General features: G+C 41.2%; 1 protein-coding gene across 4 annotated transcripts; it reads left to right on the forward strand.

Moving 5' to 3' along the window:
• The first annotated feature begins 713 nt into the window (after positions 1–713).
• Positions 714–22,985, forward strand: TNFSF10 (TNF superfamily member 10). Of its 4 annotated transcripts, none has more exons than XM_059892984.1 (5): positions 714–872; positions 7,715–7,852; positions 9,772–9,814; positions 14,162–14,263; positions 19,296–22,985. In XM_059892984.1, exons 1-5 carry the CDS (start codon positions 744–746, stop codon positions 19,316–19,318), a joined length of 435 nt encoding a protein of 144 aa, XP_059748967.1. In that variant the 5' UTR covers positions 714–743; the 3' UTR covers positions 19,319–22,985. The 4 variants fall into 4 exon arrangements, with proteins under 4 accessions (XP_059748967.1, XP_015328071.1, XP_024856340.1 ...); XM_015472585.3 differs by having other exon boundaries at positions 14,162–14,245; positions 16,164–22,985; NM_001319901.1 differs by lacking the exon at positions 19,296–22,985 and adding an exon at positions 16,164–16,615 and having other exon boundaries at positions 744–872.
• The last annotated feature ends 1,103 nt before the right edge of the window (positions 22,986–24,088 follow it).

The following is a 24,088-nucleotide window of genomic DNA, read 5'->3' on the forward strand; positions in this document are numbered from 1 at the left end:
GAGATGTCAGTCCAGGACATTTTGCTTCAGACATGTAAGGTCTCCTGTCTACCAAACTATTGATGGCCCCATCACTGTATCCAGCCTCTTTCTTTGGTCTGAAGGCTGGGCAATCACAAGCTTTCAGGCTGGTGGGGTGTGGCCCAATAACTACCTAATCAAAATAAATAAAATGTAAAGTAAGAACATGAAGAATTTTTACACAATTAGAAAATGATGGAAAGACACATACTTATAAAACCTGATGACCTAGATAGACTCTAGCCTAAATAATGAATGAATGGAATAGTTCACAGAAACACGGACTTGCTTCTGGTGCCCTTGTTGACAACGACCTTTTAAAACAAGCCCCAGATTTTGTTTTAATTAATGGATTGAAGTTATTATGATTGTAACACTTACAACTTTTTTCACTTTTCTAATCCAGTGGAAGCTATATTCACTTCCTAAGGCTGCCACAATGAAGTAGCACAAACAGAATTGTGTTGTCTTGCAGTTCTGGAGGTTAGAAGTCCAAAACCAGAGACAGAGAGCCACGTGCCCCTGAAAACTGTAGGGACCTGCCTTGCTCCCCCCTAGCTTCTAGTCGTTTAGGATTAGTAGGCTTGCAACTGTTTTTTCTCCTCTTACAACTTTCAGTTTCAGTTTCTTTTACTAAGTAAAACTTATAAATTGGCTCCACCCTAAAGCAGTCCTAATCTGCTGCTTGACTCACTCTGCAGGAGTCACATCCTACAGTGATCATGGCCCTGAAGCAGGCTCCGGGCTCCAGACTTGGGCAGATCTGCATGCCGATCCTCATCTTCACAGTGCTGCTGCAGGCTTTTGGTATGGCCGTGTTTTACATGTATTTCAACAAAGAGCTGAAGCAGGTCAGTACAATGCAAACGCTCCCTGACAGGCGCTCTCAGCACCGTTTGGCTGACTGCCTCTGTTGGCTCCTCTGTGAAGACTTTACAGAGGAAGAGAAGCCTCTCTTTCTCTGCCCTGCCCGGGGACCCTAACTGCTAATGCCTGTCATTACTGAGAACTTTGCAAAAGTGAGTTGAAGGGATTATGTGCACAAAGTACAGTTGCAGAACTGGCTCCACCAGATTCTAGCAGATGCAGGAAATGAAACTGCTGAGGTAGTTTTGTCGTTAACAGTATGTTATAATATTAACTGCTGTCATTCCTGAGTGCTTTCTGCTTAACGTTTTAGAGTTCTTGACTCAAATTCTTGGGCAAGAGAGGAGCTGCCTCAGAGGAGGACTGCGTCTGCTTTTGCTTTCTGTGACACCTCTAGAAGCTAGCACAGAGCTCCCACACTTGTTGAGTGAGTAACCAACCTTCACAAATGTGGTTCTACTGGGACATAGGGTACAGTCAAGGCTTAACCCAAAGACGGGCTCTAAGTCACCTGTAATAATGCTGTGGTGTATTCCAAATGTTGCTAGTTGCAGTGGATTTTGAAAGCAAAATTACTGAAAATAAGCCAACTTCAGCTTTTGGCTTTCTATATAGTCCCTGGTACCTCAGCTGGTAAAGAATCCACCTGCAATGCAGGAGACCCTGGTTCGATTCCTGGGTCAGGAAGATCCCCTGGAGAAGGGACTGGCTATCATCTCATAGGGCTTCCCTGGTGGCTCAGATGGCAAACCATCTGCCTGCAATGTGGGAGACCTGGGTTCAATCCCTGGGTTGGGAAGATCCCCTAGAGGAGGACATGGCAACCTACTCCAGTATTCTTATCTGGAGAATCTCCATGGGCAGAGAAGCCTGGCAAGTTACAGTCCGTGGGGTCACAGAGAGTCAAACATGACTGAGTGACTAAACACAGCACACACATACACATATATATTTAATGTATTTTTTATTGGCATGTAGTTGATTTACAATGTCAGTTTCTGCTGTATAGCAAAGTGAGTCAGTTATACATAACCACTCTTTTTTCAGATTCTTTTCCCATATAAGTGATTACAGAGTATTGAATAAAGTTCCCTGTTCTTTACTGATGTAAGTCATGCAATTATCTGTGTATGTGGTCAACTTTTTTTTTTTTAATTCTAAAAAACAGAAGCTTCAAAGCTTAACATCTTCCCACCTGCACACATTCTTTCTGATTATGTTTATATACTTGCAATGGCAGTTCAGCTGGTAAAGAATCCACCTGCAATGCAGGAGACCCCAGGTCGACTCCTGGGTCAGAAAAATCCCCTGGAAAAGGGATAGGCTACCCACTCCAGTATTCTTGGGCTTCCCTGGTGGCTCAGACAGTAAAGAATCCACCTGCAATGTGGTAGACCTGGGTTCAGTCCCTGGGTTGGGAAGATCTCCTGGAGGAGGGCATGGCAACCCACTCCAGTATTCTTGCCTGGAGAATCCCCACAGACAGAGGAGCCTGGTGGGCTATGGTCCATGGGATCACAAAGAGTCAGGCACAACTGAACAACTAGCACAGAAATGTTTATATGTTTGTACACTTCTGTATAGATGCACAGAAGAATTTATTAAGAATATCAAGAACAGGAGAATTGAGATATTGAGCAAATACTATGTTTCAGAAACTTTCAAAGTTTCATCCTCATAACAATTCTATAAAGTAAATATAATCATCCCATTTTATAGATGAGCAAACTAAGGCTCAGGGAAGTTAGATAAAAGGTAAAACCCAATTTTGAACCAAGGCATTAAATAGGTACTCTGCTGCTGCTGCTAAGTCACTTCAGTCGTGTCCAACTCTGTGTGACCCCATAGACGGCAGCCACCAGGCTCCCCCATCCCTGGGATTCTCCAGGCGAGAACACTGGAGTGGGTTGCCATTTCCTCAGTAAGTTGTAATTAGCATGGAGCAGTCTCTTGAAGTTGTCACCCTCTTCATCAGAAATTTTTGCAAGGGAAAATGAATTTGAATCTCTTTGAATGACTATGTAGGGTTTGGAAAAGCATATTCAACACAAGTATTAATTTCCTAAATCAGATCACAGGTTCTACTCTGGCAAGGGAAAATTTGCAGAAGATACAGTGGGTGAGGATTATAGGGAGTGTGGGTTGAGTAGGGCTAAGGGATGTTGGACTGAACCCTCACAATGAAGCCTCAAGACCAGTAAGCACAAACAATAAATATGGGCTTAACCTCTGAAGTCTATGTCTCTGAGAAAGTTTGACAAGGGCATTATCTATTGCTGTGTCATCATAGATGGCGAAGAAAAAGGAGGAGGAGCCCCTTATCCACTGGGCTCCATAAATGATCCTTTATGCTATTTGGGATTTGCAGAAACTGATTGTCAGAGACTAATGGCTGGGCAGCAGAGAGGGTCAGGACTGGCATCTTGAGGTCTCTGAGCCAGCCAGCCAGCAAAGGAGTCCACACAGCTGATCTCAAGCCCTGCCAAGGACTGGTTGTACCTGGCCTGGACAACCACAGTGTTTGTGATGGCATCACCAGCAGTTGAGTGGAATCCACTTCTCAGAACCAAGGGCTCCTGGAACAGGAGCGCCGGCACCCAGTGCCATAGCTGTCTCTCCTCCTAGAAGTGTCTGAATTAAAAAAAGCACATTTATCCCCTTGCCCCCAATATCCAGATGTGGTTAGCAAGAGAACAGTCCCAGCCACTGAAGTGCTGAAGAAAATTCCTTCTCAAAGTGTGAATGGGTGTGGAAAGGAAGTGGGGAGAGAGATTAAGCATCATTAATCATTCCTGGGATAGCCACAGCACCTGCTTGCCCGTGTGTCATTCACCTGTATTGGCCCAGGTGTGTGAAGGAAACTACCAAATAGGAAACTGGAGAAGGCGTGCAGGCTGGCTGTGGCTTTCTGTTGTTCAGAAACCAGTACATAAGCATAAAAATATCTAGGAGGAAAAATAAGCTGTGATCTCTAGATGATAGGATTATGGGTGCCCCTTTTTCCTTTTTATTTTTCTATATTTTATCAGTTTTCTACAATGAATGTTGTAAAACTATCTATACCATCCATATGACCGTCATACAGATCTAAAGAAAATGACATTTTTATATAGTCTTAAAAGTAAAGTACAAAAATAAATAAATAAAGTGAATCACTCAGTCGTGTTCGACTCTTTGCAACCCCATGGACTGTATAGTCCATGGAATTCTCCAGGCAAGAATACTGGAGTGGGTAGCCTTTCCCTTCTGCAAGGGATCTTCCCAACCCAGGGATCAAACTCAGGTCTCCCGAGTTGCAGGCGAATTCTCTACCATCTGAGGCACAAGTGAGCCCAAACCATATGCAAAATTGCCCACACCCAGGCTGATCTTAACCCTATAAAAAAGAGATCCTCCAAAGGTAACCTAGGAAGTAGAATGAGGGTGGATGAAGGAGGATATTACTTGTTTTACTTTTAGGAAAGTATTCTATAATTTTCTGTTTTTCAGGGTGTCTATGTATCCTCAACATCTTCAGGCTTCATTAAATCTGGGTTAACAGTGGAGTCATATTAGCTTGTCAGACTTCCTCCCATGTCTCCTTAGGACCTTAGTTTTCGAGGCAATCCTTCCCCACCTCCTGAAAATGTTTCTGGAAAATTTCCAGAGGATCTCCAGAGGCCAGCAGTTGGTCCTGATCTGGGCTGGCCTCTGGTCTCTTCCACCCTCTCAAATTCCAATTGACTTCACAGGGGCTGTCAGCTACCCTGACTGCCTGATCTCAGCACCTCTCAACTCTGCCCTGTCCCAGCCCTGACCCTGCCTCCTGGCACTTTCCAACTTCTATGATGTAAGAAGGCGAGTTGCTTTTTCCTTTCTGTGTCAGGCACATTGTTTTGTCCCAACAGGTTATGAAAGTTAGTTAAGCCTTTTTGTTTTTTTTTAATCTTTTGGCTGCACTCCACAGCATGTGGGATCTCAGTTCCCCAACCAGGGATCAAAGCTGTACCTCTGCATTGGCAGCTGAGAGCCTCAACCACTGGACCACCAGGGAAATCCAGTTAAGCTTATTTATTCAGTTTCATCAAATCAGTACCTGACCAAGGAATACCTAGTCTTGTTGGACTGGACAATGTCTAATAAAACTATTCTTCTGGAACTTTCCTAAAGCCTTGCTACTAAATGCAGCTCTTTTCTCTGATCTTCCCTGCAGTTTGCTAAACATGCTCTTATATTTCTAAATTGAGTTCTTTCCTTGGAAAGGCTTTTAAGCCCCCACATAAATTGCAGATTACAGTTGAAGAACATGGAGGTGGGTAGGGACAAAGGAATGGTGCCTAATTTCATCTCCAGTCATAATTTAGGTGGCCCCCACCTGTCACCCCCGCTACATCTCCTAGGCAAATGTTTTACTCCTGTAATCTTAAAAAGGAAGAAAGAAAATAAGCATTTACTTAAAAGCAAATGAATGTTCTATGCCAGTGGGGAAGGAATTAAGTCAGGTTTGTCACTTCTATGCTTGAGAGACCTGATCAAATGTGCAAGGAGCATGTGGCTGATGGTACAGGCCCACATGACTCTCGCCAAAAGTTCTCATCAGTATTTAAGTCATTTTGATTTGGAATGAGGTTGTCTTTCTATAGAAGGAAGCAGATCATTCTTACGTTTGATCTTTCCTTCAAGCTTTGAAGTCCCCTTCATTCAGAGAACAGATAAAATGACTATTTTCCCACTTATTTCTCCAGAGAAAGGCATTTCAGTGGATTTGTATATGGAAATAATATCTGAATCCCAGTTGTTAAAAATGAAAACAGGAAAACAGACCCATCTGAACTTGCATGAACATCCTGTTTTTCTTCATGAGGTTAATCAGTTGTCATCCTGGAGTGTCCCAGATGGATTGGAGTGTATAAGCTGTGTGCGCACATGTGTATGTGTGTGTGTAACATCAAGTGCAAACTTAGCAGAAAATGATCTAGTCATTGTAAATGTTTACCCTCAATCAGAATGAGGGAGCCTTCAAATGGTATTTCAAGTCTCTGCGGGTAAATCCCTAACTGGTGTAAACTTTTAATGAGGCAAGATTCAAATATCTAATGGCAATGTAGTCCTGATTCTGCTATCCAGAGGAGCAGACATCACAACAATAGCTAGAATCTGCTAAGACAGTTGGACTATAAAGAAGGCCGAGTACCAACGAACTGATGCTTTCGAACTGTGGTGCTGGGGAAGACTGTTGAGAGTCCCCTGGGCAGCAAAGAGATCCAACCAGTCAATCCTAAAGGATATCAACCCTGAATATTCATTGGAAGGGCTGATGCTGAAGCTCCAATACTTTGACCACCTGATGTGAAAAGCTGATTCACTGGAAAAGATCCTGATGCTGGGAAGGATTGAGGGCAAAGAGAAGGGGGCGACAGAGCATAAGATGTTTGGATGGCATCACGGACTCAATGGACGTGAGTTTGACCAAACTCAGGGAGAGAGTAAAAGACAAGGAAGTCTGGCGTGCTGCAGTTGATGGGGTTGCAGGAGGGTGACACAACTTGGTGACTGAACAACAACAAAAACCACCGAGACAGTCAGAGCTAAGATCAAGAAATAAAACATTCAGCTCAGTTGTGTCCGACTCTTTGTGACCCCATGAATCGCAGCACGCCAGGCCTCCCTGTCCATCACCAACTCCCCGAGTTCACTCAGACTCACGTCCATCGAATCAGTGATGCCATCCAGCCATCTCATCCTCTGTCGTCCCCTTCTCCTCCTGTACCCAATCCCTCCCAGCATCAGAGTCTTTTCCAATGAGTCAACTCTTCGCATGAGGTGGCCAAAGCATTGGAGTTTCAGCTTTAGCATCATTCCTTCCAAAGAAATCCCGGGGCTGATCTCCTTCAGAATGGACTGGTTGGATCTCCTTGCAGTCCAAGGGACTCTCAAGAGTCTTCTCCAACACCACATTTCAAAAGCATCAATTCTTCGGAACTCAGCTTTCTTCACAGTCCAACTTTCACATCCATATATGACCACTGGAAAAACCATAGCCTTGACTAAACGGACCTTTGTTGACAAAGTAATGTCTCTGCTTTTGAATATGCTATCTAGGTTGGTCATAACTTTCCTTCCAAGGAGCAAGCGTCTTTTAATTTCCTGGCTGCAGTCACCATCTGCAGTGATTTTGGAGCCCAGAAAAATAAAGTCTGACACTGTTTCCCCATCTATTTCCCATGAAGTGATGGGACTGGATGCCATGATCTTCGTTTTCTGAATGTTGAGCTTTAAGCCAACTTTTCCACTCTCCACTTTCACTTTCATCAAGAGGCTTTTTAGTTCCTCTTCACTTTCTGCCATAAGGGTGGTGTCATCTGCATTACCTTTGCCCTAAAGTGTTTGATTAATTTGGGGGAGGATCCTGGAACGTAAACAGATTCCACTCCTACTTTGTACCTGCATGGGTTTCCAACTGTTGAGTGGGAGTCATACCATGTCAGAGCTGGAAGGGACCTCAGAGCTCACCACAGGGAACCAGCTTGAAATGCAAATGAAGAAGAGATTTTGAAGTGAAGAGGCAATTTGTTGAGCAACACACAGCTATCCAAAGGCAGGGGCCGCAAAGGCATTGTGACCCCAGATGTCTGGCTCACACCTGTTTCCTCTCTCCCACATTCAACTGCTTACCTTTATTCAAAGGATGGAAGACTGCGTGCTTACTTTTACTTCAGACAACGAGCTTATGCAAGGTACTAAGACTCCTCTGAACATGTCATCGGTTTCTGTTATTTTAACTTGTAAATGAGCAAAAAGAAAAAGCACTTGTGTGTAATACTGTGTTATATCCATCTAAACCCAGATGCAGAACAAATACTTCAAAAGTGGCTTGGCTTGCTTCTTGGAGGAAGATGACCGTTCCTGGGACTCCAGAGATGATGAGAGTATAATCAATCCCTGCTGGGAACTAAAGTCCCAACTCTATCTGTTTGTTAAAAAGGTAGGTGAACCACGGTGTCACTTTACCAGTGGGCATAGGAGATTCAGAGGAGAAAGAACATTTTACATCATGAAGTCTAGAGTCCTCATTTTGCAAAGGAGAAAGTTGAAACCCAGAGTGTTTAAGTGATTGTCCTCAAATTCACAGAACTAGGAAAAGGTGGGATCCACCCCACAGTGGGTCCTGATTGAAGCCTTCTCTAGAGTTTATTCCTCTCTTCCAGAGAGCTTCCTCATCTAGTCTAAATATTTTATCTTTTGTGGAAATGAGGAACGGACAGAACAACAGAGGGCACCCAGGGCAGGTGAAAGCGTAGCATAGGAGGGGAAAAGACTTCCCCATATTTCCAGGTACCATATATACAAACAGATCATTTTCCATAAATGTCCTTTATGGACATTCCACATGTTATTAACATCTCCCCTAATCCTCAAACAGCTGTGAGGAAGGAATCATTATTATCTTCTTTTTTCTTTAAAAAAAAAAAAAGATATAGAAATTAAAATAGTCCATATCAGTTAAGTAACTTGAGAAAAGTTTCCCAGGGCTGATAATGAACAAATTTTAATCCAGTCCATCTGCTTATATTCTAACCATTCTGTTTTTTTGTTGTGTGCTTTTGATTTTGGCTGTGCCACATGGCATCTTATTGCTTGGGCATCTTTTTTTCCCTGTCCAGGGATTGAACCAGTGCCCCATGCTGTCAGAGGGCAGAGTCTTAACCACTGGACAACCAGGGAAGTCTCATTATAATTGTTCTTTTTTTCTGCCTACCACACTGTAAGAATTAGCCTTTTCCTTTTCCTGCTCCTCCTTTTTCCTTTCTGGCTCAGAAGGCCAGTGGCAGAGCTAATGTGCTGAGACCCTTGCTTCCCTTCCCACACATCAGTTTCCTTTGCCCCAGAGGAGCCCCAACCTGTTATCTGTGGTCAGGGCTTTTTTTTTTTTTATATAAATTTATTTATTTTAATTGGAGGTTAATTACTTTACAATATTGTATTGGTTTTGCCATACATCAACATGTCAGGGCTTTTGACAAAGGAAAATGCAGATATGGGGCTGGAGTACAGAGGAAGTTTCTGACAGTTATGTGATTAACAAGAGTGAAGGGAAAGGTGGGCAGGGACGGGCAGAAGGACTGAATAGAGAGGAGTTTAAAGCCGTGGGTGAGTCATGTCAGAGTGGGCTCATTGAACAGAAGGGCTCAAATTCATTCTTTGTTCCTGGTTTTCCCCACTGGTTAGCAAGTAGGGAAAGAAAATGATATGAGGTATTTAGTAAGAGATGAAAATTTGGTAAGATCTCTTTATGGTGAGAATGTCTCAGCCACATTCTCAGAAATGAGAGAATGACACGGTGCTAGCAGGTCACCACTGGATGGGCTGTGCATGTCTGTGGGTGTCATGAGAGAAAGGGAGTGTGCCTTACACCTTCAGTCTTGGGTCTGTCCAATAATTTAAAGCCCCTGGAATCTAACACACGCATACATTCAGAGACACACAATGCACTTGCACACATGCTTGCATGCAGACACACCTCCCAGAAAGTGAGGTGACATGGCCATCACGTCTGTTAGCCACAAGGAAGTCTGGGCACGTTAGGCTGACCTAACTTGGAGAAAAATGACTCTTCCTTTCTGTGGTGTTCCAGGTATGGCATTTCAAAGACTTCATCCAGAAACAGAGGTCTCTCAGACAGAGGGCCATCCTTTCATCAATAGTAGGGACAGCTGACTCTGTATTTACCCCAGATCCCATCCTACCCCACATGCTCTTTGCTTGAACAACTTAAAGCTGCCTAAGTTGATATCTTAAATGCAGAAATTTCCTGTTAGACATCAGCAAGAAGAGCCATAGGCATTCAATAATCAATTTAAATGCTTAGGGAAATTAACAAGCTTTATTCAATACTATTTGCAGATGACTTTGAGAACCTTTGAGGAAATGATTCCTACAAATCCAGGTATTATTTTTTGTTGTTGTTTTAATTTTCTAGTGTCAACCTCCTGATAAGCTGAGTACTTCTCCATCCTCTTGCTCTCTACTCCCACCCAAACATCCCACCTCTGACTGATGCTCAGTAACTCAAGATGCTTGATTCTGTTTCCCTTTTGGCATTGGCATTTGAACCAAATCTGAGGCCCACCTCAGGTATGAACTTTATTTCCTGGAAATTTTATTCTTCCAATGTGGATTTACCTTTCATCTCAACTTCTTCCATTCTTTGCTTTTATCTTCTAATGTGGGTAGCTTTCTGGAGCATAGCTGGAAAAAAAATAAGGGGTCCAAAGTTACCCATCTTCTCTGCTTCTGACCATGCCTAGGCTCTAAGCCTTTCTTTATGCAAAAATTTTGCTCCATCATCTCTCTCCCAACAATCCTTCTCCCCACCCAAAATCCTCATTCTGTAGTCCCCACACCTTTGCCATCTCCACTGACGGTCAGCCAACTGCTCTTAACCCACATCCCCTTTCAGTGGGTCTTTCAGAGAAGACCAAACTGGCTTCTCTGGTCCTCTGTCTGGCTTCTCCCATTCTTGGATTTTCACATCTCCTCATCCTCCATCCTCATCACCTCTTCAGAGAGAACTTCTCTGATCAGCTTTCTAAGAAAGTTTCCCCACATCCTGTTTTTCTGTCATACTTATTTTGTTAGTTTCCTTTGATAAGTACATGTGTATAAATCAAAGAAAAAATATATATATATTCTCTGTGTTCTGATTCCCGACTACATAAAAGATCTACAAAGACTGAAAACATGCCTATTTCTCTCACCTCGCTATATCTGGACTTACCTCTATATCTCAAGCCTAGTAGATTCTCTTTTATCCCCCGGTCCTTACCTGCACCAACTTTGGCGTGCATGTGTGTGTGTGTGTGTGTGTGTGTGTGTGTGTGTGTGTCTGCATGTTTTGACTGAGGTGAAATTCACATATGATTAACCATCTTGAAGCATATGATTTGGTGACAATTAATGCATTCACAGTGTTGTCCCACCACCATCTCTGTTTACATACAAATTCTTAATACACATTTTGTTAATCAAGACATAAGTTAATGTAACTGATGAATTAAATTTGCTGCTTCTTCACATTTAGCTCACCATAACCACATTTTCCCCTACGAACAGTCATACAGGCCTCCATAAACGTACCACAGACTTAAAGTCCTGGAGTACCCCATCCTGGCAGAGAAGAAACAGTGTTTTTAAAATAGATATTTGGTTAATGATGTATTCCTACTTTTCAGCTATCCTTTCCCATTACAATCAGCATCCTCATCCCTTGATAACCCCCACCATCCTTTATTAAATATGAAGGCAAGACCTGGTCCCAGGATCTAAGCATTCTTTCTGGTCATTTCCCCAAAGCCAAAGGCAGTAGCAGGAATGATGAACATGCCATCTCTTCTTTCTTTAAAATATTTCTTTGGCTTCCTCGTATCTTAGTCATGGCACACGGAATCTTCATTGCATCATGTGGAATCTTTCCTTGCAGCACATGGACTCTCTAGTTGTGGTACTCAGACTCAGCAGTTGTGACACATGGGCTTAGTTGCTTTATGGTATATAAATCCTAGTTCCCCAATCAGGGATCGAACTGCATCCCCTGCATTGCAAAGCAGATTCTCAACCACTGGACCTCCAGGGAAGTCCCTCCAACTCTTCTAATGAGGAACACCAGATCCATGGTTTATAGAAGATGCATGTACTACTTTCAGTTCTGGGAGAAAAATATTCTTTTTTATACTCATCCCAGTGGGGTGCAGAAATCACATACTTCTCAGTATACCTAAATGTATCCATGACACCCAAATATACATATTCATAGGCTTCTTGTCTGGGAGTTGTTTGCTATAGTCTGTAGGAAATTTCCTCTCTTCAAATTTTGCTCTTATATCTAGGCTTTCCTATATCCTTGCATTGACCTCAGATGCAAGATATTCGTAACTGGATTCCATTACGGAATGTTTTAAAGCAAAGTGTTAAAGTCTCAGAGCAGATGCCAGTCCAGTTTCGATGCACGATACTGGATGCTTGGGGCTAGTGCACTGGGACGACCTAGAGGGATGGTATGGGGAGGGAGGAGGGAGGAGGGTTCAGGAGGGGAAACACATGTATACCTGTGGCGGATTCATTTTGATATTTGGCAAAACTAATACAATTATGTAAAGTTTAAAAATAAAATAAAATTTAAAAAAAATAAATAAAGTCTCAGAGCAGTCAAGACATTATGAATTATTTATCACTGGAGATTCAAAGTAAATGAACACACCAACTTTGAAAGCTGAGCATTCTGAGAGTAACGTAATTGACCCTACATCCCCAAGCTGTGTTGAGTCTTCAATATAGTACAAATACCCACTATCCTGAATAAGTAACAATACCAGATAGATAAAGTCTTCATCCTATTTCTTTCTCCCCTATGGAATTTCGTCACTTCATTTCAGTTTCCTCTACTACTAGTCTAGACGGAGGCTTCCTATTCTCAGACCTTGGTCAATTACAATTTTCTGCTAACTCACCAATCTCTAGCCCTCTCGATTTCTAGCATCAGACCTTACTATGAGTTAGTTTAGCCTAAAGCACAACACATATCTTTTTGCTTCCCTGATTAAAACTGTTTAAAGTCTTCTCATGTCTGTAAAATCCAAATCTCTTAGCTTAACATTCAAATCCTCTATAGTTTAACTCCTCATTCAAGCCTGAAACTGAACTCCTCCCATGCCTGTGTCCCAGGAATGCTGTGTGCATCTTGTCTTGGGGACACTGTTCTAGATCACTGTGAACGCCCTTCTCCCATTGTTGTGGACTTTAAGCCTCTCCACCCTTCTCATTTCAGATAATTGTCCAGCACCTCAAATACTTTCTTGCTTTCATTTGTTTATAGCTATTTCTCTTTGTTTCTAGAAGAGTGCCTGGCATAGACATAATGGGCACTTTGGTTTGCTAGAGTAAGTGAATGAAGGGACCTTAGTCCAAAACTTCCCCTGACTCAGCTTTCCAACAAATAGGAATCTTTCATCATCCTTCCTTTCTATTTCACATGGGTCAATTTTCACTTTCTAATTTGTATCTTCCCTAAACACTGTAAGTCCCTTGAAGGCTCAGATTATACTATCAGTGATTAATCTTTGAATCCCCCATGGAAGCACTGCCTTGTCCATGGACATATTTATTTGGTGAAACCATACAATTGATCTTAACAACCAATGTAAGCCTCCTGAGAAGTTTTAGCTGATTTTTAAAAGAGTAATTTGTTGAATTTGTGGTCATTTAGTCTGCTCTAGAGTACTTCAGATGGTGGTCAGTAAATGTGATTTGTTTATTGTGATCTAGTGAATCAATGATTTATATGTTCATATACTGATTATCATGACCATTATGTCATTCCATATACCTTTTGGGATGTGAGAGAAGTGACTGCTACTGCTGCTGCTGCTAAGTCACTTCAGTCATGTCCGACTCTATGTGACCCCATAGACATCAGCCCACCAGGCTCTCCTGCCCCTGGGATTCTCCAGGCAAGAACACTGGAGTGGGTTGCCATTTCCTTCTCCAATGCATGAAAGTGAAAAAGTGAAAGTGAAGTCGCTCAGTCATGTCCAACTCTTAGCGACCCCATGGACTGTAGCCCACCAGGCTCCTCCATCCATGGGATTTTCCAGGCAAGAGTACTGGAGTGGGGTGCCATTGCCTTCTCCAAGAGAAGTGACTGCTGGATATCAATTTGTGGCATCTATGGACATGTAAACCGTGGAATCCTGTGGCCACAAAGAAAGTTGAGCCATAAACCCCATCTGAGATAGTGAATGATGTTTTGTAATTGCTCTTCCTTTAGAGTAGATAGTAGCTAGCAAAGAGGAAAAAATTATTGAAATGATGAGAATTGGTATCAGTCTTTTTCTACAAACAGCTCAAAGTGGACAGTTGCCAGTACCTGGTTATTTGTGCACTTTTAATGCCTCAACAGGAGTATTATACGTCCACGGTTTGGTTACTATTGTTGTTTAGTAAAAGTGTCAGGATCTTCACTTTGTTATATTCTGGTAGAACCTTACCCCTGAGATGCCAATAAATTATGGCTAACGATACTCCCTATTCCTCCTATCTAAAGTACTTTGTGAATTAAACATAGGCTGAAGTAGACTACTCATAATACTAAAATGTAGGTTGGTTTTATGGAAACCCATATAATCAACTTTGGGAGCCCAGTGTGTTTGCTATGCTTGATTGACAAGTGCTGTGCACAGCAATGTATTTGTGAAGTAGCTTGACAAGTGCTGATGATTCTTTGTTACTTCTCTTTTAGAAAAGCAATATAATCCTTACCTAGAGAGAGAAAAGGGTCCTAAGAGGGTAGCTGCTCATATAACTGGAAGCAATCGGAAAAAAAGTACGTTGCCAGTTCCAGGTAAGAGAAATTATTAATATATGGTTTAAAGGAAAGGAAGGGAAGAATTTGTTCTAAATAATTTATTTTTGTATCTGAAATGTTTATATGGCTATCTACAAAATGGCCAGTAGTAATCAAGTCTCAGATTGACTCTTTTCAGAAGCAAGATTATAAGATGAGTAGCTTAGTTACTGCCCGGCACAACTGGCCTCAGGAAAATTCTGAAGTGAGAGAACTTAGGGTTTCCCATGCCCTCATTTTTGCTTTTCTTATTTTTAAAAGTAATTTCTCACTCTTTCATCAAATCTTTCTCCTCTGCAAAGGTTCTAAATCAGTGGTCTACTTTTCCAGTGAGTTACCAAACCCTCCCAGTGACATTTGCATTAGGTTGAACCACAAAAAGAAAAAATGGCCAATATTTGACCACTTTGCACTTATGGAAATGTCAGTTTCATATAATTTAACCAAATAGGTTAATTTATTTTCAAATAGTTAACCAATTATGTTAAGCCTAATTTTAACTGGAGAACAGGTGTTCATGTATTGCTGAAGTTAGTGTGTGAGTCTTGTAATCTAAACACCCCATGGGAATCCCAGCTCCTCCTTACCAAGTTTTTCATTTTGAGGAAATTACTTAACTCAATCAAGTTTCATTTTTTTTCTCTCTCTTTTTTTTTTAAAAAGATTTTTTTGATGTGGACCATTCTTAATGTCTTTAATGAATTTGTTACAATATCACTTCTGTTTAATGTTGTGGTTTTTTGGCCAAGAGACATGTGGGATCTTAGCTCTCCAACCAGGGATGGAATCCAAACGCCCTGACTTGGAAGGCAAAGTCTTAACCACTGGACCACCAGGGAAGTCCCAAGCTTCATTTTCTTCACATAAAAGATAACGTTTAACTCACAAAATAATGAAGATGAATGCAAAATGCTAGTGCATTGTAAGCACTCAGTAAGTAGTGCTTTTATTATTGTGAGAGATTTTGCCCTAGGTTAAAGGTATTTCAGGCATCAGTTAATGAATGAAAAGTTTGTTGGGTTTTTTTGTTGGCTGGTTGGCTTTTGTCTGGTTTTACTCTGAGCGGTTGCCTTCATGGTATTCCTGAACTGGTATTTTTGGAGGTAATTTATGTGTTCTGCCTATTTGTGAGATTGTTATTTCACTATTCCTATTTACAGTTCATCAGATAATATGGTGGTAGTTTTAAACTCTTGAAAAAGTAAAATTTGCACCAATCATAGAGATGAGCCCAAAGTTTAAAGGAATATCCTATCTCAGTAAGGCCCATCTTCATTCAAAAATCTTCAGGATTTAAAGATCCGAAGATCTGAAGATCTTTAAATCTGGGCGTTTTTGCCAAACCCTATACCTTGCCTTATTGGACTTGAGATGCCTCCTGCTTGGAAGGTGATTTTGACACTGGGTTACTGAGAAAGACCAAGGAAGAATCCAAAAAGACCTAAAAGAGTAGCAGGAATTTATGAGCTCTAGGCTTGAGGAACAGATATGTTTCTTTTGGTTTCCTTCTACATTGTCAATCTGAGCTCACCAGCACAGGAAAGGAGGTAGGGGTTCTGGACAGAAATTCTTCCCAGGAGTAGACGGCTACCCTAATGAACCATTCCCATGGTACCATTCAGAGCTGACTGTGACGGTCGAGGCACAGCAAAATAGGGGACTTCAAACAGGTCACAGTGGCATGGGCGCCTTCAGATTTCTATATGATTAAAATTTAGACTCCTTGGAAGATTGAGGGAGCGTGAAGTTTTAAATTGACTTCCCTGGTGGCTCAGATGGTAAAGCGTCTTCCTACAATGCGGGACAGTTCCAACCAAAGCATTGTCTAGCCACAGTTATCGGGAAACTCCTTGCTTTACTACAAGTTAATTTTATTTTTCTCCAAACTTCATCCCAGGCTCCAAGAATGAAAAAGCTGTGGGCCATAAAATAAATTCCTGGGAGTCATCAAGAAAAGGACATTCGTTCTTGAATAATTTGTACTTAAGGAATGGAGAGCTGGTTATCCTTCAAACAGGATTTTATTACATCTATTCCCAAACATACTTTCGATTTCAGGAACCTGAGGAAGTTTTGGGAACTGTTTCAACAGAAGAGAACAGAAAAAAAATCAAACAAATGGTACAATATATTTACAAATACACAAACTATCCTGACCCTATACTGCTGATGAAAAGTGCTAGAAATAGTTGTTGGTCTAAAGATTCAGAATATGGACTCTATTCCATCTATCAAGGAGGAATATTTGAGCTTAAGGAAAATGATCGAATTTTTGTCTCTGTAACTAATGAACGATTGGTTGACCTGGACCAAGAAGCCAGTTTTTTCGGAGCCTTTTTAATTGGCTAAATAATCTATAAAGAAAAAACAGTACCCCCAGTTTGACCCTTCACTTTTCAGAGTAGCGTGCTTCAAAAACAAGGTGAAAGTAAGGCAGCCTGAGCAGAGCAACTTCAACCAAGAGATCTACAACACAAGCTTTTTTGGTATCCTGGATCCTTTACCACTTAGCTACCTGGGAAGCCCTCACTGGAGCTTTCCACCTTACCGCCAGAAATCTAGCTCAATATCAGAAAAACAAACAACCCAATAAAAAATTACGCCAAGGACCTAAACAGACATTTCTCCAAAGAAGACACAAATATAGCCAATAAACACAAGAAAAGATGTTCAACACAGTTAATTATTCAGATCAGATCAGATCAGATCAGATCAGTCGCTCAGTCGTGTCTAACTCTTTGCGACGCCATAAATCGCAGCACGCCAGGCCTCCCTGTCCATCACCAACTCCCGGAGTTCACTGAGACTCACGTCCATCAAGTCAGTGATGCCATCCAGCCATCTCATCCTCTGTCGTCCCCTTCTCCTCTTGCCTCCAATCCCTCCCTCCCAGCATCAGAGTCTTTTCCAATGAGTCAACTCTTCGCATGAGGTGGCCAAAGTACTGGAGTTTCAGCTTTAGCATCATTCCTTCCAAAGAAATCCCAGGGCTGATCTCCTTTAGAATGCACTGGTTGGATCTCCTTGCAGTTCAAGGGACTCACAAGAGTCTTCTCCAACACCACAGTTCAAAGGCATCAATTCTTCGGCACTCAGCCTTCTTCACAGTCCAACTCTCACATCCATACATGATCACTGGAAAAACCATAGCCTTGACTAGACGGACCTTTGTTGGCAAAGTAATGTCTCTGCTTTTGAATATGTTATCTAGGTTGGTCATAACTTTCCTTCCAAGGAGTAAGCATCTTTTAATTCATGGCTGCAGTCACCATCTGCAGTGATTTTGGAGCCCAGAAAAATAAAGTCTGACACTGTTTCCACTGTTTCTCCATCTATTTCCCATGAAGTGATGGGACCGGATGCCATGATCTTCGTTTTCTGAATGTTGAGCTTTAAGCCAGCTTTTTCACTCTCCACTTTCACTTTCATCAAGAGGCTTTTTAGTTCCTCTTCACTTTCTGCCATAAGGGTGGTATCATCTGCATATCTGAGGTTATTGATATGTCTTCTGGCAATCTTGATTCCAGCTTGTGTTTCTTCCAGTCCAGCGTTTCAGTGCTGCACTCAATATGCCAGCGAATTTGCAAAACTCAGCAGTGGCCACAGGACTGGAAAAGGTGCGTTTTCATTCCAATCCCAAAGAAAGGCAATGACAAAGAATGCTCAAACTACTGCACAATTGCACTCATCTCACACGCTAGTAAAGTAATGCTAAAAATTCTCCAAGCCAGGCTTCAGCAATATGTGAACCGTGAGCTTCCTGATGTTCAAGCTGGTTTTAGAAAAGGCAGAGGAACCAGAGATCAAATTGCCAACATCCACTGGATCATGGAAAAAGCAAGAGAGTTCCAGAAAAGCATCTATTTCTGCTTTATTGACTATGCCAAAGCCTTTGACTGTGTGGATCACAAGAAACTGTGGAAAATTCTGAAAGAGATGGGAATACCAGACCACCTGATCTGCCTCTTGAGAAATTTGTATGCAGGTCAGGAAGCAACAGTTAGAGCTGGACATGGAACAACAGACTGTTTCCAAATAGGAAACGGAGTACATCAAGGCTGTATATTGTCACCCTGTTTATTTAACTTATGTGCAGAGTTCATTATTAGAGAAATGCAAATCAAAACTACCATGGGGTACCGCCTCAATCCAATCAGAATAGCCATCATTAAAAAATCTACAAACAGTAAATGCTACAGAGGAGCATTTATCTATTTGCTATTGTGGAGAAAAGGGAACCCTCCTACACTGTTGGTGGGAATGTAAATTGATAAAGCCACTATGGAGAACATTATGGAGGTTCCTTTAAAAACTAGGAATAAATCTACCATGTGACCCAGCAATCCCACTACTGGGAATATAGAGAAAACCACGGTTGACATCTACCCCAATGTTCATTACAGCACTAATTTACAATATCCAGGACATGGAAGCAACCTAGATGTCCTTTGACAGATGAGTGGATGAAGAAGATGTGTATGATATACAATGGAATATTACTTAGCCATAAAAAGGAACTAGTCTGAGTCAATGGTAGTGAGGTGGATGAATCTGGAGTCTGTTATACAGAGTGAAGTAAGTCAGAAAGACAAAACAAGTATTATATGTTAGCGCATATATATAGAAGTTAACCTGGAGAAAAAAAATGGCAACCCATTCCAGTATTCTTGCCTGAAAAATCCTATGGACAGAAGAGCCTGGCAGGCCACAGTCCCTGAGATTGTAAAGAGCTGGATATGACTGAGTGACTGAACAGCATGGAATCTAGAAGAATAGTGCTAATGAACCTATTTACAGAGAAGAAATGGAGACGTAGATGTAGAGAATGGACTTATAGACACAGTAGGGGAAGGAGAGAGGAGGACAAATTGAGAAAGGAGCACTAACATATATTATCATATATAAAATAGATAACTATTGAGAAGCTGCTATGCCTAGCCTGGCACTCTGTGATGACCAATAACAGTGGGACTGGGGGAAGAGGGAGGGGATACATATATAATTATGACTGATTGACACTGTTGTACAGCAGAGACCAACACAACATTGTGAAGCAACTGCTGCTGCTGCTGCTGCTAAGTCGCTTCAGTCGTGTCCAACTCTGTGCGATCCCATAGATGGAAGCCCACCAGGCTCCTCCGTCCCTGGGATTCTCCAGGCAAGAACACTGGAGTGGGTTGCCATTTCCTTCTCCAGTGCATGAACGTGAAAAGTGAAAGGGAAGTTGCTCAGTCATCTCTGACTCTTAGCGACCCCATGGACTACAGCCCATCAGGCTCCTCCGTCCATGGGATTTTCCAGGCAAGAGTACTGGAAGCAACTATCTTCCAATAAAAAGGTAATAAAAATAAAGTGTGTTTCTTTTTCAATATAAATGAGTGAAATATGAAGTTTTTGTGTATTTTGTACTTAACATTTTATAGTAACAAGATAATGTTCAGGATGGGGAGCATGGGTATACCTGTGGTGGATTCATTTTGATGTTTGGCAAAACTAATACAATATCGTAAAGTTTAAAAATAAAATAAAAGATAAGTAACAATGGGGAAAAGAACTTCTAATGTCTTTTTCATGGTTATCTTTTATTTAACACGTCTTACAGAAGAAAGAAAGAAAATGCTCATTTTTGTACAATGTGATTAAAATATCATCAGTCCTTTCCTTTATGGTTAATGTTTTTGTTACAGATTGAATTGTGTCCCAACAAATGATAATGTCAATGTCCTACTCCCCAGTACTTCAGAAATGTGATCTTATTTGGAAATAAGTTTGTTGCAGATATAATTAGTAAAGATGAGGTCGTAGTGGAATAGGTTGGGTCCTTCATAGAATGTGACTCATTATTTAAAGAAGGAGATTTAATAAAAGAAAGACCCACAGGAAGAAGTCCTCGTGGCAAAAGAGGCAGAGATTGCAGTGATGAAGCTGCAAGCAAGGAAGCCCAAGGATTGACAGTCCTCATCAAAAGCTCAAGAAACAAGAGAAGATTCCACTCAGAGCCTCAGAAATCTGCTGACACCTTGATTTTAGACTCCTGGCCTCCAGAATTGGAGGAGAACAATTTTCTGATGTTGAAAACCATCTGGTCTGCAACACTTTGGTTCAGCAGCCCTAGGAAGCTTTATACAGCTTTCCATACCATGTTGAGGAAATCTTTTTTTTACTGATGTCACACAGATGTTACCATTAATATTTTTTTTCTGAAATCTTGAAGTTTAGTCTTTCATAGTTTGATAGTAGGATTCAACAATAATTTAATTCATGAATGATAAAGGGATATAATTTTATCTTTTACCATTTCAGTGACCAGTTGTCTAACACTGTTCAGTGGCTAGCCCACTCTTTCCCCATTGATTTTAATGTCTAACATCATACACCAAGCTCCCAGGGGGTCTGTTTCTGTGTTCACTTCCCACCCTCCCCCCTACCCTGCATTGGATTGGTTGTCGGTTCTTGCACCCATTCCATCCATTTTCTAAAAATTGTGGTAAAATATAGGTAACTTAAAATTTACCATTTAACCATTTTTGAACATAGAGTTCAGTAGCATTAAATACATTCACATTGTTGCACGACCTTCGGCACTATTCATGTCCAGAACATTTCATTATCCCAAGCTAAAACTTTGTAACCATTAAGCAATAACTCTTCATTTCCCTTCCTCCAGGCCCTGGTAATCACCATACTACTCTCTTTATGAATTTGACTGTCTTAGGTAGCTCATGTAAGTAGAATTATGCAGTATTTGTTCTTTTATGTTTGACTTATTTGATGTAGCATAATATCTTCAAGGTTTAATCCATGTTGACGTATATGTCAGAATTTCTTTAAAAAATATAAGTATAGTTGATTTACAATGTTGTATTAATTTTTGCTGTTCATTACTTTTTAAGACTGAATTATATTGCAGCATTGGAAAATAGGTACTACATTTTGTTTATTCGTGTATCTGTTGATCATACTCTCTGGCTTTAATGGTTACTATTTGCTTTTCTATAAAGCTTAATGTTCTCCTTCTTTAGTCCTTTGTTCCCAAACAACCCAGGCATTTGGGTGTTTAATTCACAAACTTTCTGCAACATAAGTACCTTTCATTGTGACATTTTAAGGCAAAATTTAGAAGGGAAAAAGTTACATTTGCATGTGCAGAATTCAGTTGGCAGTTTAAATAAACATCCTGGGAAGTCTCAAATTTCATTCCAAGTACAACTGATACAGTATCAGAACTATATGTAAAATTTTCAACAGTGTGAATAATGACTATAGCCACCCAAAAGGAAAACAGCCCATTTGACCTGAAGCAGAAGGAGATAGGAAGGAATGAAAGAAAGTAGTCAGACTTCTTAAACTTTATAGGAGAGGCCCACAGAGCTATTGAGCTATGGATATGTGGTATTCCTCAAAACAAGGGAAGAAGGACCCCAAAGACAATTCAGAGATCATTAAGGCTTCCTCTTTGGTACCAAAAGTTGGGAATATATCACTTGGATTTTGACAGACCAGACAACCCTTGCCCATGAATGTGGGGGTGGTGCCACTCAAAGCCATGGGAGCAATGCTACCAAAGCTGTGAAGGCCAGGCCCCTGCCCAGCAGAACCCTCAGAGATGTCTGCCTCTGCCTAGATATCAAGGAATGAAGCCATCTAGAGATGTGGGCACTCAACCCAGGCAGAAGACCACAGAGAGGATGAGGTTACTGCAGGGAATCCCTGCCAGGAAAATGCACAGTGGAGCCATGTGGATATGGCTTCTCCCATGATCCCAAGTCAGCAGAGCCCCTGGTGTGCAGTTCCAGACAGAGACAGCTACAAGCATACAAGTTAAGCCAGTGAGGATTGCCATGTGGGTTGCCTGCAGCAAAGCCATGGGGGCAGGTATACCCCAGTGTGCACAGAAGGTCATTTCCATATCCCAGTGGACCTAGCAGGGAGAGTATCTGATGAAAGAGTAGTCTCAGGCCTTGAGATTTGATGTTTGCCTTGTTGGGTTTGGACTTGCTTGGGACCTGCCACCCTCTTCTTTCCTATTTCTCCCTTTAGGGTGGGAGAGTTTGCCTTACTGCCTGTCCCACATTGCATTTTGGAAGCACATAATTTTTTTTTTGTTTCACAGATTCACATCTGGAGAGCAATTTATCTCAGAATCAATTATACCTTGAGTCTCATGCACATCTGATTCAGGTGATATTTATATGAGACTTTAAACTTAGATTTTTTTTGGTTGATGCTAGATGAAATTAAGACTTTGGAAGCTGTTGAGACGGAATGATCATGTTTTGCATGCAAAATGGACATGAATTTTGGGGGGCCAGAGATACAATGCTATGATTTGAATATTTATTTCCCTCTAAAAGTTCATATGTAATTTTCAAAATTCATTGAAATACTAATACCTTATGTGATGGTATTAGAGCCAGGGTCTTTTGGAATTGACTAGGTCATGATGGGTCCACTCATGAATGAGATTAAGGTCCTTATCAAAAGGTTCAAGATAGGTCTCTTACCTGTTCAGTTATGTGGGGATACAATGAGAAGTTTGTGACCCAGAAGAGGATCTCTATACGACTGGGCTGGCACCCTGATCTTAACTTCTAGCCTCCAGAACTGTGAAAAATTAATTTATTTATAAACCACCAATTTGTGACATTCTCTAATCAAAGACAAAAAGTGGTTGAATGAATTGAAAAATAAAATCTAGCAATATGCTGTCTACAAGGGATTCATTTTATTTTTTATGGCCATTTCTTTTCAAAAAATTTTTATTTATTTTACTTTTTTTGGCTGTGCTGGGTCTTTGTTGATGTGCACAGGGCTTTCTGTAGTTGTGGTGCTCAGGCTTCTCATTGTGTGGCTTCTCTTGTTGTACAGAACAGGCTCTAGAGCACAATAGAATAGTTGTGGCACTTGGGCGTAGCTGCTCCAAGGCACGTGGGTTCTTCCTGACCGAGGGATTGAACCAGTGTCCCTTGCATTGCAAGGTGAATTCTCAACCTCTGGACTACCAAGGAAGCCCAAGGGACTCACTTCAGATTTAAAGATACACGTAGATTGAAAATGAAGAAATGGAAAAAGATATCCCGTGCAAAGATGACCAAAAACAGCATGGGGCTATGCGCGTATCAGGCAAAATAGACTTTAAGTCAAAAGTTGTCTCTAGAGACAAGTCATTATATACTGATAAAATTCAATTCAACAGAAAGATAGAGCAATTATATGTACATATCCAGCATCAGAACCCCTAAACCTATAAAGCAAATACCAATAGATCTGAAGGGAGAAATTGACAACAATACAAAAATGATAGAGACTTCACTATTCTACTTACAATAGTGGATAGAACACCAGCAGGCAGAAAATCAATAAAGAAACAACTGACTATTGTTTGACAGAACATTGATGAAGGAAATTGAAGATGATACAAAGAAATGGAAAGTTGTCCCATGTTCTTGGATTGAAAGAATTAATATTGTCAAAACGTTCTTACTACCTAAAGCAATCTATGTATTTAATGAAATCGCTATCAAAGTTTCCGTGACTTCTACTTTATCCTATAAAAAAATTAACTTTAAAAGGATCATTTTGTTGTTTTTTAGTTGCGAAGTCAAGTCCGACTCTTTGCAACCCCATGGACTGTAGCCTGCCAGGCTCCTCTGTCCATGGGATTTCCCAACCAAGAATACTGGAGTAGGTTGCCATTTCCTCCTCCAGGGGATCTTCCCAACCCAGGGATCAAAGCTGCATCTCTTGTATCTCCTGAGTTGGCAGGTCGATTCTTTTCCACTGCACCACCAGCAAAGCTCTAAAAGGATCATAGACCTAAAC

This window comes from Bos taurus, chromosome 1, assembly GCF_002263795.3.
Source record: "Bos taurus isolate L1 Dominette 01449 registration number 42190680 breed Hereford chromosome 1, ARS-UCD2.0, whole genome shotgun sequence".
Classification (NCBI taxonomy): Eukaryota; Metazoa; Chordata; class Mammalia; order Artiodactyla; family Bovidae; genus Bos; species Bos taurus.